Source organism: Sylvia atricapilla, chromosome 1 (genome assembly GCF_009819655.1).
Source record: "Sylvia atricapilla isolate bSylAtr1 chromosome 1, bSylAtr1.pri, whole genome shotgun sequence".
Classification (NCBI taxonomy): domain Eukaryota; kingdom Metazoa; phylum Chordata; class Aves; order Passeriformes; family Sylviidae; genus Sylvia; species Sylvia atricapilla.
The window spans coordinates 47,211,714-47,231,054 of NC_089140.1; the positions used below are offsets into that span (position 1 = coordinate 47,211,714).

At 45.6% G+C, this 19,341-nt stretch overlaps 1 protein-coding gene across 1 annotated transcript in view; it reads left to right on the forward strand.

Moving 5' to 3' along the window:
- The first annotated feature begins 17,221 nt into the window (after positions 1 to 17,221).
- EEPD1 (endonuclease/exonuclease/phosphatase family domain containing 1) overlaps positions 17,222 to 19,341 on the forward strand; it is a 62,850-nt gene continuing 60,730 nt past the window's right edge. Inside the window, exon 1 of the mRNA XM_066321890.1 lies at positions 17,222 to 18,313. Coding sequence (XP_066177987.1) covers positions 17,460 to 18,313 — 854 coding nt within the window. The 5' untranslated portion in view covers positions 17,222 to 17,459. The remainder of the gene's footprint in view (positions 18,314 to 19,341) is intronic.

Below are 19,341 nucleotides of genomic sequence, written 5' to 3' on the forward strand. Positions count from 1 at the left end.
TCCCCATCAGGACTTATTACCACCTTGTTCGCCACAAGGCAGTGAGCTCTCCCGGTGTCAGCAGCACAGTGGGATTATTTTTTTTCCCTTATCCGTGTCATAGCAGCCTGTGTTATTCCTAGCCAGGGCTGAACACCGCAGGAAAGATGACAAAGAAGTAGCCTGTGCCTGTGGAAGTTTGTCAGGCAGTCTCAGGCAGATGAGGAGCTCCACTGAAAGCCAAAGCTGTGCCAGCTCATTAGCGCTCTATGGGGGAAACATCTCCTAATGACATGGGATGCGGCTACTTGCTGCCTTTTTTAAGCACCAGGTTTTCTAAATCAGTACAGGTCAGCTCTAATCAATGTTGGTTTTAAGCCTCAGCTGCCAGATGCGTTTGAGCAGAGCCTCTTAGAGCAAAGCTGGGGATGGTTTGCAAAGTCTTCCTTCTCTGCTTTTTCAGACCAGCCTAAAATCAGGATGAGGTAAATATTTCATTCCATTTTGGTTACCTTATGTCCATGTAGGTGCTGCTTTGCTGAGGCACAGTCTATTGTGCCAAGCAGCAGTGTCTGTAGCCTTGTGTGGCTGCAGAGCTCTCACTTAATTTCTCTGCTAGAATTGCTCATTGAGTGAAACGAGGTTAAATCTTAACAATTTCCATGATTAGGCCAATAGAAGAAGTCCATCTGTCTACAAATCGTACTAATAATGATGAAGTACTGACGAATTCTTGCTCTTTTGGGGTATTGCTTGGCTCAGTAAAGATAAGCTGTGTGGGCTAGCACAGAATCAGAGAATGGTTTGGGTTGAAAGGGGCCTAAAAGATCATCTAATTGCAATCCCCTGCTAAAGGCAGGGACACCTTTTACTAGACCAGGTTGCTCAAAATCCCATCCAACCTGGCCTTGAACAGTGCCAGGGTTGGGGCATCCACAACTTCTTTAGACATGTGGTGAAGGAATCCTACTGTGCTGACAAAACATGCTCTGAAGATCTATGGCTGTGCATGGTCAGGTCTGCAGGTGGACTTTGAAGGTGAATGTGGAAACCAAAGCCAGCTGCCTGGGTCAAGAGCTTGCAGAAAGGTGAATATTTAGATAAAAAAAAAATTTTTTTTCTCTTCTTTTTTTCTCCTCTTTCTTCTTTCCTGTTTTTTCATGGTTTATTTGTTTATAACTGGTTTTCAGGAAATATCCAGTATACACATCACTATAGTTCTTGTCTTACAATAAGGTAGCTCTAGTGGGACTGGTGTTAGCTTCAGAGAAAGAAAAATGTGGCCCCCTGATTTCCATGGGTGAGGTAGGCTTCCTCTATGCTGGGTTGTTTGTCAGAGCCCTGTGTTTCAACCTCTCCTGCAACGAAATCTCTAGCTCAGTGAAGATAAGATCACAGTAAAGGCTTGTCATACCTGTTGTCCAATTATGTCAGTCTGTAAAAACAGTTCCAAGTGAATAAAAATAGCTTTGACAGTGTGAATTACAGTGTTCTGTTGTGTGACTAATTCCAGTGCCTTGCTGTGATAACTTAGTTGCTGTAACAATTAAGACTATACAATGCCTTGGTAACAGATATGAAACTCGGACTTAGGCCCATCTTAACTCTTTGTCTTAGCATGTTTTTGAAATGGAATTTGCCAAATGTCTTTTCCATCCTGCAGTCTAAGCTAGGAGGAGGTATAACATTTTTCCTGCTCCATTATCATGGCCATTTTAAAGTTTTAATTTATATGTTTCAATCCATCTGTCCCCCTGCTCCTGCTGCCTTTTGTAGCTGCAGCATAGAGCATCTCTTCCAGAGGACAGAGTCAGCTACTGAATGCTTTGGCTTAAAGGACACTGCTGACAATCCCAGCTCCTGTAAGTCTGTAGCTCATGTTGCTGAGGTCAAGCAGCCTCTTAGAAGCCAGGCAAATGGGACATGTGAAGGGGCCCTCTTCCAGCCAAAGAAACCCAAGCACGCACACAGGACCATTAGGCCAGTAAGGCCAGTGGGGTTATGCACACGCTGCAAGAGGAGCAGCTGCCTGGAAACTTTATTGCATGGAGGGGGAGGTCTCAGCATAGGCAAGGTCTTCCAACTTACTCAGCTATACTGCATGATTTTGAATGACTTAATGAATAACAGCGCAGGAAGGGAAAGGTGGTGAATAGGGTGACTCTTTTTGTTGCACAGAAAAACAGCCACTGCCACAGAACCAGACCAAAGTTCTCCTTGTTTGGACTCCTTCCCCTCACACTCTGCAGTATGGTTAGATGCGAGCACATTGCTGAAGTCTCAGCTTGGCTACTTAATCACGGGGTTGCAGCATGCCAGCTTCCAGGGGTATATTCCATTTTTAATTGCCTCTGCATTACTCCTTTGTACTCTGTAATTTGTCACACTGTGAGACACTGCTTTGCACTGTCTGTGCTCCATTCTGTTGCATGTCACCTCATCTAAAGTTAAACTCCAAAACAAAATACATGTTATCCATTCTGTTGGGCATTAAGTATTGAATAGGGGGTTTAGCTGAAGTTAGATGCTACAATTCATTCTGACATAGCAAAGGATAAAAGAGATAATAAGAAACCCTTGCATAGCTAAGCTTTTTATCTAAGAAGCCTTACAGTATATAATTTTATCTTGTTAATATATTAATCTAAGGATCGGGTGGCCAAGATCTCACATTCCAGAAATAAAACTATCATGAGCAAAGACTCAAATGCAATATATGTCCATGCCACAAGCCATTACAGTACAGGGATGCTTAATTTTCATGTGCATACACAAATGCCTTTCTATGGATATTGTCTTGAAAAATTGGTGAGCTGGCAGGAGAGGGTACTGAAGGAAGAAAATATTTGCTTTTAGTCATGCAGGATGAATGCAGTGCCTGAATGGTGTTTCTCAAAACAAATTGCTGTTCCAATTTTTTATTCTGCCCAGCTTGACTTCTCAGTATGTTACATACACTCCAGGGGCAAGGGGAAAGCCTGGGACAGATCAAGCTCTGAGACATCAGGCATTTTATTTTATTCCCTAGCTTTTCAGTTGTAAAAAAAGCTTAATGGCGCTTCCATTTGTAACAAAGGTGCTATGAGGAAAGATTTCTGTAATGTTCCTGAAACACTTAGATTAGAAAATACTGGGGAAAGGACCTCAGCTAATGATTTCCAATCCCACAGGGTTAGTTTCCCATTTTTCAGACCTGCCCCTTTAGTAGGGTCATGCAGAGCAAGTGCCTCTGAGCTATTTGTTAATGTGACTTGGGATCATCAGAAATCTCCAGGAAAATAGCTTCACTGGTCATTTCCCAAAGGGTTTCTCCCTGCATGTCCCATCCTGGACATACAGGATACCCACATATTATGTCTGAACATTGCTGTTAGAAGAGAGGAGAGATGAAATGCTCTGTGTGACACTTTACAACCCCTCTGGCTGTATTCATGACACTTTGCTTCATTTGCCTCAGACCTCTGGCCACTGCCCTGCTTGCCACAGTCTGAGAAAGAGCCTTCTTAGGGTTTTATGTATGGAGAGTAGACTCATGAGCCATACAGTCCTTGGACCCTCTCAAAAACTTTTACGCTCAAATCTTTCAGGCACTTTACTTTCATTATTATCTATTACTGTAAAATAATTTCTGAAATGAAAAGATCAAACCTCTGAAAACTCACTAACAGAGAGACACCAAGGCATCTCCTTCAGGGTTCCCAGCCTTGGGATCATTACGGTGGCAGTAGGCTGGCACAAAGCTCTCAGTGATTTTTTTAATGTCTTCATTAAAAATGAACATATTTTATGAGCATTCTCTTCTAATATGTAATTTCACTTTGCTATGAAATCTCAAGTTCTTGGCGATATGATCCCACTGGAACATCATTCAGCAAATAACACAAAAGCACAGGCTTTTACTGGACTTTCTAGGACTGCAGAACTTAAACTTTGTAGGAATTGCCACTAATATTTGAGGAGATGATAATTAAAAAATTGAAACAACAACAAACACAAAATCCCAAGTTATTCCTCAATAAGAGCTTGAAAAACACTCCATCTGGCTTTTATGAAGTAGATAACCAGGACTGGTCTTCTGTACAGCTGCTGATAAGAGAAATCTCATGGCTAAATGAATGACAGCATAGAATTTCTTCCATTAACAGGGACTGTCCCCGTGTACATCTTCTACATTCTCTCAGCTGGATGCACTGTTTCTTTACTCTCCCCTCAGTCTGACAGGCCACCAGTCTCCCAAAGGCACAAGGTTCTGAGCTACATGGCTCAAGAAACGAGGTGCTGAGCACGAGCACCAGCTCTCTAAACTCACTCTTTGTTATGCAGGCACAGCAGCAGTTGCCAAGTCAGCTCTGAGCACATCTGCTCCCTGCAAAAGGATTGAAATTCCTGCTCAGAAGGCTGCTAAGCTTAAATGGAGCGTGGTTGATAGCCCTGAGACCTCAGAAGAGCATCATCTGTTTTATCCCCATCACGATTTTCATCATGAAACAACATTTCAGGGAACAAAATTATTTTGAAGTGCTAGTTCAATTTGATTAGTTTCAACTAGCTTAGCAAGCTGGAGGTGCAAGCATCTTAAGATTAAGCACATTAAGTTTTTGTTTACAGTTTGGCATGAGGCAAAAATAATGGAAACAGTTCCTTACTGAGTATCCAAATCCAGCATTTGAAATTGTGTGCATCTCATCTGTCTCTGAGTTCTGATTTGTTTTTTCTCCCCCTAGTCCTTTCCTGACATTTTTAAGCATTAAATGTTAATATAATTAAGCTCTAATGTGACTGCAGCCTCTAGGAAACACAGCATGCATTTCTGTCGTACTCAGAAAGTTTCGCAGCAGTGTGGGAGTTTCTTCTTTTTCTTCAGTTTCCTCAAGTTTTGGAACCTCTGTTTCCCAAAGTGATGCCAGGAACCAATACATGTGGCCTCAGTACATGATGGGAGTGTGGGCTACGGAATAAACTTTAAAATAAACATTTTAAACCTGAACTGCTGACCAGAGTATTACATCATATCATATCCACTCAGTCCTGGGCTATACTAGTAATGCAACTGGTCATAATAAACACAATAAAAAGATATATATATTTTTTAGATGAAAACAAATATAATGACCATGAGCTAGCAAGGACTGTTTTATGCAATACTGGGCAGAATGAAAATGTGACTTAAGTGTTTGATATCTTTCTTCTGAGGGATGGAAAATCTCATTTCTGCAGCAGATGGAGATACTTTTGTGTTGCTTTTCTCTGGGCCATGCTCTTCAATGCAGAAAGCATTTCTTTTCTGATGCAGAGGTATCTGTCCCTTTCTGTTCCAATACAGTACATCTCACATCATGGCATTTGTGTTTGGTCCTTAAGAGAAGTAAGTTACGGGAAAACATTCCCGCTGTCAATTATGCTAACTTCTACGAAGTAGTTGGCTGAAGTGAAACCTTCCTGTAATTGCTAGGCCCTCGAAGCACAAACATCCCCTTCACATAGTAATCATAGCAACAAAAGAGCCCTCCAACTTTTTAGTAAGGAAATGTTCTATTGTTTCCATTTGCTGCAATTAAAGCCTGCTCTTTGCATTAGAAAATCAAATTCCATTTACAAGATGAATAACTCCCTTGAGTTCTCTTTGCTTCCGTTGTTCTGAAGTGATCTAACTTCTCCCTATTTGGCCAAGGGAGCCCTGCAGTTCTTTTTTTCTCTCTTAAAATTAACCCCTTGTAACATGCAGAGTGACAGCAGAGTAAGAGCTCTGTGACGCTGCTGGTTGCAGGCTGCCTTGTTTTTCCTTTTCTAGAGAAAGTACCTCTTCTCCCAGAGAAGGTGATTCCCTTGACTAGGGAGTCTCTCTGCTGGACCATTTCAACAGAGCTTGGGTTCAGAACTTGTGGATTTTATTCTTACAGTATTAACGAACCACTCTATCTATTCCTGCAGAATCAGAAACAAATCTTAATTATTTGAGAGCAGATGGATGAGGATTTTTTGCTTGTTTCTTTTTTTTTTCTCTGATCCAGCTTAGATCACATATCTTCTTTAACTAAAAAACCCCCAAACCATGCAGCTGTAAGCTACTTTATAGTTTAAAATGGGATGGTTATCCCCAGGGATCTGCAAAGAATGGATACGAAACTATCAATGCCATACAACCCCTCCTCTATTCCCTTTTCTTTCTCTCAATACCTGTGCCCTCTGCAGCTTACCAAATCCTCCCCCAGCTCCTATTTATCATGGCAACAAGTCCAAGACCACAATTTTCTACAAAGCTGCAGAGTAATTTAGGTTGAAAGGGAGATCATCTGATCTGACCTGCTGGTCACACAGAGCTGTGTTTTAAATATCTCCAAGGATGGTAACTCCAAGGTTTTCTGGACCCCTGCCCTTGGGCTACACCACTGTCACGGGCACATTTGCAAGGGAAAGACCGCTCAAAATTTTCTGCTGAAATCTAATACATTTCAAGAGTTTAATGTGATAAAAATCAGGTGTATTACTCTTAATAGCCTAGCCGTGGTTAGCAGTAATGGATTTTCTCCTCTTGCATCCAGGCATAAGGGACTCTGCTCCATCTCAGCAATCCAAGCACTGAATTTGAATCTTAACACAGCTTTAATGCTTCAGAGACATAGGCAGGATTCTCTTGTTTGTCAGGGAGAGCAAAAACACTACAGCAGTTAGCTGGCATAGCCTTATGCGCAGAGCTGTGAAGAGGAGATAAAAGTGGGAGCATGCTGGGGTGCCACCCCCTGCTTCCTCATCCAGCTCAGACTTTGCTGCTGCTCCTCTGCCACTGCTAGCTCCAGGTCATAAACAGCTCTAAGGAATCAGAGGTGGATGCCAAGAGAAAGAAGGTGGGAAGCAAAGCAAATGGTTTCTCCTGGATAATTTGCTCTTCGATATTAAATGGACCTGAGTATAACTCTCTTGTTGTGACATCATATGAGACAAGGAGCTGTAAAATGAAGTCACAGGCAACTGGGAAGACATTATGGAGAGCACTGGATATCTTAATCTGTGAGAGGCCTTTGTCCCGAGATTAAAATACGTGAGCATTAAATATCTGACCATACAAAATGACACACTATAATGGGCAAAGCCCCTTACAGCTGGTTCCTTTAACATCATAAGTCAGTCAAATATTACAGGTTTTCATTATGTTTTGAAAAAAAAAAATTTAAATCCTTAAAAGTTTCGGGGTTGTTTCTGTTTGTTTTAAACAATGAGCTTAGAGCAATTGTTTGACACCACAGATGTCCAAAACTTTTGGCAAGAGAGACTATGCTAGTGAAAGAATTTTTCTTGGGATATTCCAATTTTTAAAATTTTTTTAAAGCTTAATTTAACATTTAAAACCAATATTATAGTTGATTTTATTGCATGTTCCAGCTCTGGAATTTGAAACTACTTGAAGCAATGTTTTTTAATATTTTGATTTAAAAATGTGAGTTAGAGGAAGCACTGTGAAATTCCTGAATCATGTGATGAGACCTGTCTTGACCTTTACATAACCAGATGGTTTTTATTGTGTTCTGTTTGGGTGGGTGTTTTTTTTTTTTTTTGGTTTTTATTTTTTGTTGTTTTGTTTTTTGTGTTGTTTTATTGGGGGGGAGTGGGGTTGGGTTTTTTTGTTTGTTTTGTTGTTGGATTTTGGTGGGGGGTTTTTTGTTTGGTTTGGGGTTTTTTTGTTTTGTTTTGTGGGCGTGTTTGTTTGTTTTGTTTTGGGGGATTTGGTTGGCTGGTTGGTTTAGTTTTGGAGTACTTTGTTGTTGTTTGGGGAGTTTTCTGTTTTTTTGGGGGGCTGTTTTGTTGGTTTGGTTTGTTCTTATTTGGTAGTGTTTTTTCCCCGTGTGGTTTATGCTAACACCAATTCTTGTCTCCCTTTTTGTTTTCATGCACCACGCCTGGCCAGATCTCCTGGGAATCTCTAACCCTTCCTGAAATCCAAGGGGAAGAATGTCCCTGCCACTGCTGAGGGAGTTGCAAACATTGCAGAGAATTTGTCTCTGGTGTCCCCTTTGACTTCTGATCCTGCAGTGGGTTGTTGGAATGTTTTTGCAGGGCAGCGCACCCGGCATTGTTCCTTTTACAGCCTCCGCCCAGCAAAACCAAATGAAATTCAGAGCTTAATGAAGGACAAAACACAGTCTCCTCCTGATTCGAAGGATTTCTTCTCTAACAATGTTTCTTTCATGACTTGTTCTTGTGATACAGAGTTATCATTGTGCCACAAACAAGGACTAGCTTAAATCCAAAGGGAATCTGCAAGTTTGTGTCACCTTACCTAAAAGTATTGAGAACAAGAGAATACAGACAGAGCAAAACTCCTCCCCCATTTTTTTTTCCAACCTGCAGCAAAGGTGGTGAGAAGCCCCGAGTGTTTGTCTTTGGAAGAATCAGCTCTTTCAGAACCAGGTGGTGTCAAGATCGATTGATGTGAATGCAGTGCAGTGTCCTTGCCAACTCTTGGCTTGCATGGCTGCCTGTCTCAAGCAGCCCCTGTGAAGGCCATGTGCCGACACCCTTTCTCACAGCAGGCAATCCCCCGCTCTCCAGCTAGTCATAATCACACTAGAGAGGGCTGGACACAGCAAGGGCAGTGCAGATGGCAGATCCTCATGCACAGCATGCAAACTGCAGGCTCAGATCCAAAGACCTGGCAGAGCTTCACCAGCAGCCATTAGAAACCTGCAAACTCTGATTGGTATGATGGACAATTACAGTACTGAAGTTCTCTAAAATACATGGAGACCACTGTTGGTACCTTTCAACCCACCTTTTTAAAGCCATACTGTCCTGTGCTAGTAGGAGTAACAATGGCAAGCAGTGAAATGCAATGTAAAAAGCTGCAGGAGAAAAAAAATACATAGTAGTCATGATGATTTAGTTTGGTGAGAATCATTCTCCCCACCCCTGTGCAGCACGGTGACTATGCATGTAACAAAAACTGCTTGCTTGTTTAGGGTAAGTCATAGCTGGAAAATCTAATGGTCTAAGAGGTGAACAGTGTGTGGGCAGCCTCGTGACTTTTCCAAGGCAGTGCTGGATGTCAGGCAGACCAAGGGAACTGACATACCCAGAGTAGGTCCCTGACACTATGAAGCCCAAGACACTGGCCCATGGAACACCACCATGCAGTCAGACATAAGTGTCAATCCTAAGTGTGGAGTGAGTTCTCATCCTCTTTGGGATGGCAATACATAAACTGAGGGAGCAGCAGTTGTCTTTCCAAGGTGTTTAATTGCCACGGTTTGCATGTATTCATGCGCTGTCAGAAACAGTCAGAGTCAGCAACAGGCACATTTGGGATGGGCCTTAGTCAGCATAAGTGAGTCATTTATCCAGCCATTTCCCCAAGTTTGACCCCACTGAGTGTCCTGTCTTCCTTCTGTCCTAAGAGTCATGCTGGTGAGTTGCCAGCATTCCCTGATGTCACTTGGTAGGTATCAGGATAGGGAGGCTCACCACCTTGCAGTGTCAAGTGACAAGAACATCCCCTGAGTCATGGGAGGAGCACTCCACATCCCACAATTGCAAGTGCACAGGTTAAAGGAGACATGCTCCTTGACTGACACAGGAAGAATGTGGCTTGTTTACTGGCTGGCAAGAATGCGTGTGTGTGACACGGCTATACATGGTGTGAAATCAGAATTAATCAACTGCATGCTTTGGGACACGAGGGAGAAAGATTAAAACCTCATTTCAGGATACCTAGTAAGATTATGTTTCGGGCAGGAGATGCTGGAGCCATTCCTGAACCACAGCAAAGTCTGAGAATCCATCACAGGAAAAACAGACATCCCACAATACCCAGAACAGTGTTTGCATAGAAATGACAGCCAACCAGTATGTGCTGTGTTGTTTTTGTGGTGAGTCATGGTGGTGAGAACACACCAGGTGAGCAGGAATGAACGGCCTGTGGAGTGTGGGGAACTCGTGCTCTGACATAATGCAAAAGCTTGTGTAATGTGGCCACAGCTATTTTTCCTCAGCTCTCTTCAAACTTTGGAAAAGTCCCTCCAAAACACGTGTTGCTTGGCTAGGACAAGGTTTGGAGCTGTGGATGTAACCTCAGCCAAAACTTCATACACAGTAAAAAGAATAACATCTTATGTACTTTAAGCCCTTATTTAGGAAGCAAACTCCTCACCCCAGGCTATGCAAGCTTTATTCCTGTCCAACAGAACTTCATAGTTCCTGTGTTTTTAATTATTAGAGTACATATTACTTGGAAGAAGCAAGGAATAGGATCTACCTTAAAACAGTAAGCACTTCAGGGCTGTGCGGTTTGTTTTGGGAGAACTCTTTGGCTTTTGCAATGTGTATAACATCTGGCAGCAATTCACCAATACTTTGGCATGGTGGCTCTAAGCACCATGTTCTTCACTGCAGCTGTGTTAATGCATAGCTATCTTCCTAATCATGCTGTTGGGATTCATGAGATAAGCTAGAAACAGACTTTGGTCTCTGCTCAATGGGCCACCCCGATGACTCTTATTTACGTTTTTGAGCCTTTCCTGCCCTGTCTGTGGCTCAGGTATTCTCAGTTTGAATGGATGATGTTGACTGCTCCTCCCTAGGTCTCTACCAAAATTCATCTTGTCCGTTTTGGAATGTCCCTCTGACCTGTGTAAACTGTTTTGAATTTTGATCCTACCCATCCAAGTCCTTGCAGCTCTCTGACTCCACCCACAAGCTCTGCAAGTATATGCTGTTCCACACCCTCTGTCATTAATCAGCTGTTTCTGTCCTATCCTTCAAGTCAGCCATCAAAGAAAAAAGTGGGTTTGGTACAGCCATGCTGGTGGGGTTTTTTGAACAGTAATTACCTTCCAAGGACTTAAAATCCTTATTTATGCCAGGGTCTTTCCAGGCACAAATCAAAGCTGAGTTTAATGGGTCCTCCAGTTGGGTTTTGATTAGCTCAGTGCTGTTCAGTTCCAGGTGCTCAGGGGTTTGCTTGTCCTCTACCAGTCCAGTATTGCTCAGATACTCTGCTGCCCATTCCCCAGATGCTGCTGACCTGAGCTCACCTGTCTCCTCCAAGCAGCCACCCTACAGGACCTGTTCCTAGAGGAAGACCTCTATCTGTCCTGCTGTTCTTCCTCCTTCATGCTTTCATTTCAATACATCTGGCTCTCAGATGGAGAATCACACTAGTCAATTGCACCAACAGTGCAGGTCCTCCTGCTCGCCTAAATCAGCAGAGCAGCCTTTTGAATCATTCTGGGCATTTTCCCTTGTCTTCATGCGAATTGGATCAAACCTTCACTGAAGGTGTTGTAATAACGAGGCAACTTGTGCTGCTTGTCAGGGAGGCTTCTCAGAGAAGTTCAAAGTCTGCTGGGAGTGGCTGAAGCCATTAAATCATTTTAATTGTTGGTGCAGGACTTGAAATATGAGAGACAGATTTTCTCAGGAGAGCATTGCAGAGATGCTAATTTACGCAATGTGCTATGTTTTGTGTGAAAAGTCTTCATCAAAACATTTTCTGTTTCATAAACCAGTGACCTGATCCTCAACAGAGCTCTGGTTTTATACTGGAGCCCTATCCACTGCAGATCTCTTCTGAGAATTTGGGACTAAGGGGAAGTTTGACTCTACTTTGTGGTTTATTTTCTTCTTAGGAAACAAAATTTTATACATGAAGGGGGAAAGGCAGGAAACAAGCATGGCACAAGTAACCCACACAGAGACCTGACTGACCTCTCCTTATATCCAAAAAAAAAATAAAAAAAAATAAAAATTAGGAGAACTAAGAGTCCACATTTTGCCTATCAGAATAATTTTGGGGCCTAAAACACAACTGTTCAAGGAGTAGAGACTAACCTCTGACGTTTTTATAACAAAAACCCCTCCCTACCAACCCCCCAAAAACCAAACCAAAAGCAAACCCCCCCAAACCGCAGAAGTTATAAGGAATATTTAAGTCTGGACAGAATCGCAGTGGCTGCCACAGTAACTGCAGAATCACTGAGTTAAAAAGCTGTATGCATGAGTTAAGTAATGGCCATTAAACTCCTTGAAAAGTAAAAGGGAAACATGAAATAGACTTTTTACACATTGCTCTAAACTTCGTTAACAAGAAAATTAATTATGGTAACCTAGTAACTACAAGTAAAGGATAAAATTACAAATTATCCAAAACAGTAATTTATTCACTTGAGAGGCTGGTGGTCCAACTGCTGATGACCCAAGTGTCACATGAAGTGCTGAAAGCTATACTGAGCAACCCTTCCCAGCATATGGGTTTATTTTTCCTCTTCTCCTGCTGGGCTCTCAAGGTGCTTAAAATGTCATTGCCTGTATCTCTTCCACAAAAGTCCACTTGATGCTTGCCTTTGGGAAGAAGTACAAAAAGCTTGCACTGGGTTGGAGCTTAGGCACCTGGCTCACAAATCACCAGTTCTGCCTCTCCCCCGTGCCAGATTCACACAGCAAGGATTTGTGGGCATTTTTACTGGAGGCTGGACAGGCTAGGCCTCAAAGAAAACATTAGCTGGGTCACAGTCCTCCACATCCCGCATTTCTCATCTGGGAAGTTCAGGAGATGTCACCACTGGAGGCTGGAGTAGGCAAGCTTCTGTAAGCGTAGCCTCATGAGTCTGCCTGGGGTCAAGGAAGGACTAGATTTTTTTAGTTCTTTTCTATCCTTGTGACCCAAAAGGGTATCTGAGTCACCTTGGATGTGGGGCATGAGAATCAAATCCCTCCCGTTGCTGTCTATGGACACTGGAAAATGCATCCCACACTCTGCTGGAGAATGTCTTCTCTAGCTCGGGTTCCTCTTGTTTCCCTCCAGGATGAACTGTCCTACTGTGCACTTGTGAGCCTCTGGTGGAGATCTCCTCTGGAGGGGAGAGGCCTGGGTTTCAGACTCAAGCCCAAGCCAAGTGAAGCCCTAATCAAGGTATGAGGATGACTCACTTCTGCTCACCCTTCTGACTGTATTTCTCTGTAGGATGTGACACCCGTAACCTGGCAACACAGCACCGGTGACATCACTTTTTTTGCAACAAGTTTGGCAGCTATATAGAATGCCTTACAGGAAAAAAAGAGATCACATCATAGACATTGGATTCCCAAGGAAAAACTCATGTGATTGTGTGCTCTTCTACTCTGCCTCATCCCTTCCCCAGGGATTTTATTAGAGAGTGGGTTAATTTCAAACAAATTTGATAAAGGTTAAATGTCTCAAAAATACAAAGTTTCTAAAAGAGCTGCAAATATTGATGGCCATGTAGAAGAGAGATATCCAGATTAGTGACCCCACTGAGAGACTAATGGAGACTCAGTTTTATTAATAAAGACCAGAAAATTGAAATAGGAAAGAGCCGCCAAGAATCAGACTTTGTAAGTCCCACCGCTTGTGAAATTGCTAACTCCTACTTGTTATTACTTGTCTTCATAAAAACACTGCCTGTCTTCTCCCTCGGGCATCTGTTACAAGTGTTACTGAAGATGTCCTTGCAGAAAGAAAACAATTATTTTAATAGCTCCCTTAAATAAGAATATAGGCACTGCAGTTAATCAGCTGCCTTTTGGAGGCCTTGCCCATTCAGAGCCCAGAGCAGGTCTGAAAACATAGGCTCTAAAAGTGTGATTGCCAAGCCCCCCCAAGGCTGTGTGAGGGCTGGAAAAGCGCTGCTATCACATGGTGGGCTGGTAGGAACTGCAATTGCTGCCTGAAGACTGAAAGGCAAACTCTCTGTTTTTCTGTTGAGTAATATCTTCTGGCTCCTTCTATCCCTCATCACAAAACCCAGTTTATTTGTTTAGAGCCTCTGCAGTGTAGATGAGGGATGTTAAAAAACATAAAAATAGATTAATAGATTACTTAAAGACCATCTTAAAATGCTAGTAAGTTGGCCTTTAAAATCTATTGGCTTGTAGGCTGATTTCTTACATCAATTATGCCAAAAGACATTCACCAGTATCTGCTCCCCCTCAGTCAGGTTCAAGCACTTCCATATCATCCTTAAACATTGCATTTATAGGCCTGAAATACTGCAGAACCTCCTTCAGATGAAAAAGGTTTGGTTTTGTTCTTTCCTCTTTGAGGAATTCCTGCAGGGAAGAGGCATTTGAGACTCCAGAACTGGAAAGCAGGTGACACAACCCTTCCCCTGCATTTCTCATGTGGCCAGTTGCTTGCCCTGGTGCCACTCAGCTGTCCAGAAACATCTTTCACTACCAGTTCAGGGGGACAGGATGTGAGATGCTCAGTTGAGGAGGGCTGTAGACAGTGGCAAAGCAAGTCCAAGATAACAAATGGCCATTGGGCAATGATAAAACCATTGTTCTCCAGCTCCTTGTTTTGTAACACTGTCCAGTGAAATACAAAAAGACTGCAGGAAGAGTGATGGCTGCTCCCCAGGGCCTTTTGAGGCTGTCCCCCCACATCTGTCACTGCTGGAGCCTGCCTGGCCCTGTGAGGTCCTCCCCAGATTCACACCCTCAGAGCAGCACCCTCAATTTTGCTGTCACTGAAAGGTTTCTAAGCCATCCCTGACCAGTAGCCAGCTGCTCAGTAGGCAGCAATAAGGAATAAGCCACCCACGGTGTCTCAGAGCCTTCTAAACCTGTTGGGGCTGACGAAGATTCAGGAATCCTGGCTTCATGGCCCCTTGCCAGGATAGGTGCCAAGCAGACCAGGGAGGCTACCTGCCAGCCAGTGATCACCAGGAGACTATGATAATCTATCTCTTCTTGAATAAATTTGCATACACTGAGCTCAGGACTGGATCAAAGATAAAATCTATTTTCTACCTAGCTTTCATGAGATTTATTTTCTATTGCCTACACTGGCTGCCAGTATTTTTGCCATTGTTTTTTCAATAATTTACTGACTGAACCTCATTTTCAGCTTTCTCAAATTAATGGATTGCTTAACACTGATGTCAGGCCAGTTGATTAATCTTTTTTCTTTTGTTTTCTGTTTAACTTTTGAAGCTATAAACCAACGCTGTACCTTTTCACATCTTTTGGTGCTTTCCTGAAATGTGCCAAAGGTTGACTCAGATGTCAGCAAGCTTCCTGTAACTGACAACAACAACAAAAAACAGAGGTATGGGGCTAATGGAATGATAATACCCTCATTCTCCACCCCACCCCCCCCCCCTTCCCCATTTCACATTAGCATGAGGTCATACTCAGGATTAGGTGATGGGACACTTGTTGCATCCCTCTGAGCTCTGCTTCCTCACTGCATCCAGTCTCACAGGTTATTTTGGTGCTGCAGATTCAAGAAATATTGAATAGCTGCTGTCAACAAAAAATGCTGGACAAAAGAGACATCTGTTTTCTTTCTGAAGATGCTCCTGCCTTTTTTTCTGAAACACAGAAAACCCAGTGCAGCCTGTAACATAGATGATGCCTCAGATGGATTGTGGGGCTTTTCAGCTTCAAAACTTAGTCAGTGAGCCTGGATCAATGCAAAGCAACCTGCTGTAGAAAGCAAAAGAGTGTGTTCTCTATTGAGATAACAGCTTGTGGAGCTATTACTGTAACAACACTGGCTTGCACAGAATACTCATTTCAATGGTTAATTGTTTCCAGCTCTGCGCTGGTATCGTCCCAGCAGGAATAGGCCCAGCGTGACTCCTGCTGCATTGGCCGCTGCTATCGCAGTGCACAGAGCACTCTCCAGCAGACGTGGAAGCATTTAATCACCTAAGCGAGCGCTTTCTCTGCTCCAGCAGTCAGCAGAGAGCCAATGCCCTAATGCAGCCTGCACCCTAATGCAGGCAGTGCCCGAGTGCAGGCAGTGCCATTCCCGTAATGAGAATTTGCTAACTGCACTGCTCGGGCGCACAGAAGGGAAATGTGTGATGTGCAGCAGAGTATCCAGAGCCAGTGTTAAAGCATCTGTGTCCCTGTGCAGCCTGAAAGCCTGGTAAAGCATGGTGCAGCCTGCACGCCCTTAAGCACATCACATTCTCCTTCACCAAGAGGCTGAATAAATGTAACTTTTTATTTCAGGTGGACCCAAAATTTTCCATTAGCTTGCTACGAAAAATACGTGTGCAAGCTGCTATTGCAAGTGGTTTCATTTTCATTAGAGGGCCAACCAAGAGTCTTGACGTTGAAAATACACACGTACCATATTCTGTGCAACAGAAAGAAGTACGCAAAGACAGACTGTCAGCACAAGGCAGCATCAGGGTGCAGAGCTGACATCTGCAATCATATGTTTGCTCTTCCTTTCAATTCCCTCTTCCTTTCAATTACACCCACCAATTATATTTCGATTCATTGACATTGCAGTCACTCCTGTGTGGGCACAGTCAAGCTAGTTTCAAATGAGCTAATTTGGCTACAGATAGCATTGCAGACAGTGCAGCATGGGACTGGATGCAGTAGAAACTAGTTATATATTTCAGTAGCTTCACCAAAATGAGCAGTGGGGGACTGCTGTGGCTCTCAGGGCACGAACAAACTATGTTAAAGCCAGCTGAGGCAAACGGGCAGTACACAGCCACGACTTCAGCGCAGGATGAGGTTAATCTGAGGGCAGGGCTAAGCGTGCTGCAAACCACCACCCCGGCTGAGGCAGACCCAGTACACAGACCTCAGGTGTCAAAAGCGTCAGTCTGCGGACAGTTTAAGTTTGTTCAGCACTCTCACAATTGCTTGAATTGCTTGAGATGTCTAAAAAAAAAAAAAAAAAAAAAAAAAAAAGGGAAGGAAAAACTGCAGACTTTACCCCGATGTATAAAAGCGCAGTGCCTGCAGGAGCACAAAACCAGTGGAGATGACTGATGAGGCTTTCACGTTTGCAAACACACCCATGCCCCACCAGCTGCAGAGAGACGAGCCCAGGGAACTTCTGGGACAGTAATGCAGCAGGGAGCGCCTGAACACTTGACACCTCAGCGTCCTTTCACCTGGGGGCGGGAAAAAGCCTGCCCTCAGCGGCCAGGCGACAGCACTGGGGACTCAGTCCCCCCGTGCCCACGCCAGAAGGAGGAGGTCAGGGCTCAGCCAGCTCTCCTCCCGCGCAGGGAGCGCGGCGGGGCCGGTCCCGCCCAGCCCGGCCGGTGCCCGCGGTGCCCGGGCGGGGGCGGGCGCGGCGCGGGTGACGCCCGGGGGCGGTGGCGGCGGCGGCGGGCCCGCCTCGCCCTGCCGAGGGGCGGGGGCTCCCGCAGAGCTACTACTACCGCGGCGGGGCGCGGGGCAGCGGCGGCTGCGAGCGCCGGGGGCCGGAGCGCGGCCGGGCGGGCGACTCGCCGACGGTCCTGCGGCGCTGGGGAGCGGCGGTGCCCGAGGAGGAGGAGGAAGAGGAGCGGGAAAGGCGCGGGAGCTCCTCCGCGGGGCGCAGGGTTCCGCTGGCCGGCGTGTGTGGCGGCGCGGGTCTGTCCGCCGCTGCCCCGCCGCCGCCCGCTCCGTCGCCGGCCTCCCGCCGAGGTCCATGAGTGGCGGGCGGGCGGCCCCGGCAGCGCCCCGCGCCCTCTCCCCCGGCTCCGGCTGCGGCCCGTGGCGGCGGTGAGATGGGGGGCAGCCTGGGCTGCCACCGCTCCATCCCCCGCGATCCGGCCGACCTGTGCCACAGCCGCAAGTTCAGCGCGGCGTGCAACTTCAGCAACATCCTGGTCAACCAGGAGAGGCTCAACATCAACACGGCCACGGAGGAGGAGCTGATGACCCTGCCCGGGGTCACCCGCGTGGTGGCCCAGAACATCGTGGAGTACCGCGAGTACATCGGCGGCTTCAAGAAAGTGGAGGACTTGGCGCTGGTGAGCGGGGTGGGGGCGGCCAAGCTGGAGCAGGTGAAGTTCGAGATCTGTGTGAGCAGCAAGGGCAGCTCGGCGCAGCACTCGCCCAGCTCCCTGCGCAAGGACCCGGCCTCCGAGCACCACCTGTCCGCCACCAAGATCAACATCAATACTGCCACCCCGGCACAGCTCATGAGCATCCGTGGCATCACTGAGAAGATCGCCAACAGCATCGTGGACTACCGAAAAGAGCATGGGCCCTTCAAAAGTATCGAGGACCTGGTGAGGATGGACTGCATCAATTCCTCCTTTCTGGACAAAATCAGGCACCAGATTTTTGCAGAGCGCTCCAGGCCCCCTTCGACAAATACCAACGGTGGTCTCAACTTCATGGCCAAGCCTCATCCCAGCCCCACCTCTCTAAGCCTGCAGAGCGAGGACTTGGACTTTCCTCCTGGTGGTCCAACCCAGATCATATCCACTCGGCCCTCTGTGGAGATGTTTGGGGGGGTGAGAGATGGCAGACCCGTCTTAAGGGTGGCTACATGGAACCTGCAAAGCTGCTCCATCGAGAAGGCCAACAACCCGGGCGTGCGGGAGGTCGTGTGCATGACCCTGCTGGAGAACAGGTAGGATGCAGCGCCTGACCTGCAGGCCCAGCTCCACGCAGGATTGTAGGCTCATGCCTTTGAGGTTTGGGTGCTGTAGAGTCTTGTGATCCTAGTGGGACTCACTCCTTCCCAGGATTACTAAATGTTTTCCACTTCTTGCATGAAACCCTGTTTGAGTCATAAGGCTCGGACTGTAGTGGCTGCCCCTCGATAAAGCTGCTGTAACCCTCGATAGGTAGTGCAGCTCCTGAGGAGGTGTGTGTGTACACACAGCTGTGCTGGGGAGACTGGGCTGTTACATTCAGTCACCTTAGGCCACTGTTAGTGGTTGGTCGGGGATTGTTTCTCCATGAAGAGCCTTTTGAACGTGTCATGAAGAGCTGCCTTTCCTGCCAGAAGCTGGGGGGCAGTGTAACAGGTGTGGAATGCCACAGCTCATGCTGCAGGAGTGACACAGCTCGTTAAGGAGTGGTCATGGGGCACCTTCTGAGCTGGAGGGACTGCTCATCCTTGGGGCATGGAGCATCTGCCTGGGGAGGCTGTGCTGTCCTTGTGCCAGGATTTGTGCCCTGACTGTGGTGTGGCCAACAGGATGGTACTTCAGGTGTTAATAAAAAGCTCAGAGTTTGGGTTTTGGTTTTTCATCTGTAATTGGACAAGGGTGCTGGGGATGTCTGTCTTATCAAACTTTCTGCTGGATGCAGGAATGTAGATTGCAATAAGCATTTTGAAATAACTCTAGCCCTTTCCTTTTCATGTGCCATTCTGTCCCAGCTGATCCGGCATTTAGTTTACAACAGAGGTGAAAGAACTTTTCTCTCTGGCTGCCACTCAGACTTCCAGCAGGAAGTGAATAGGGGCAGGGGATTCTTGGGCTTCTGTGAAAGGGATGTTGTGTGGAGGGGAAGTGCTGATGAGCTGTTATCTCTGTCCTTTCCCAATAATATGCTGAATAACAGCTCTTGTCGGTGTGGTTGTAGAGGTCAGGCGTGCGAGCAGGATGGTGACAGTGATATGAAATCCTGTGCTGCAGTTCAGTATTTGTG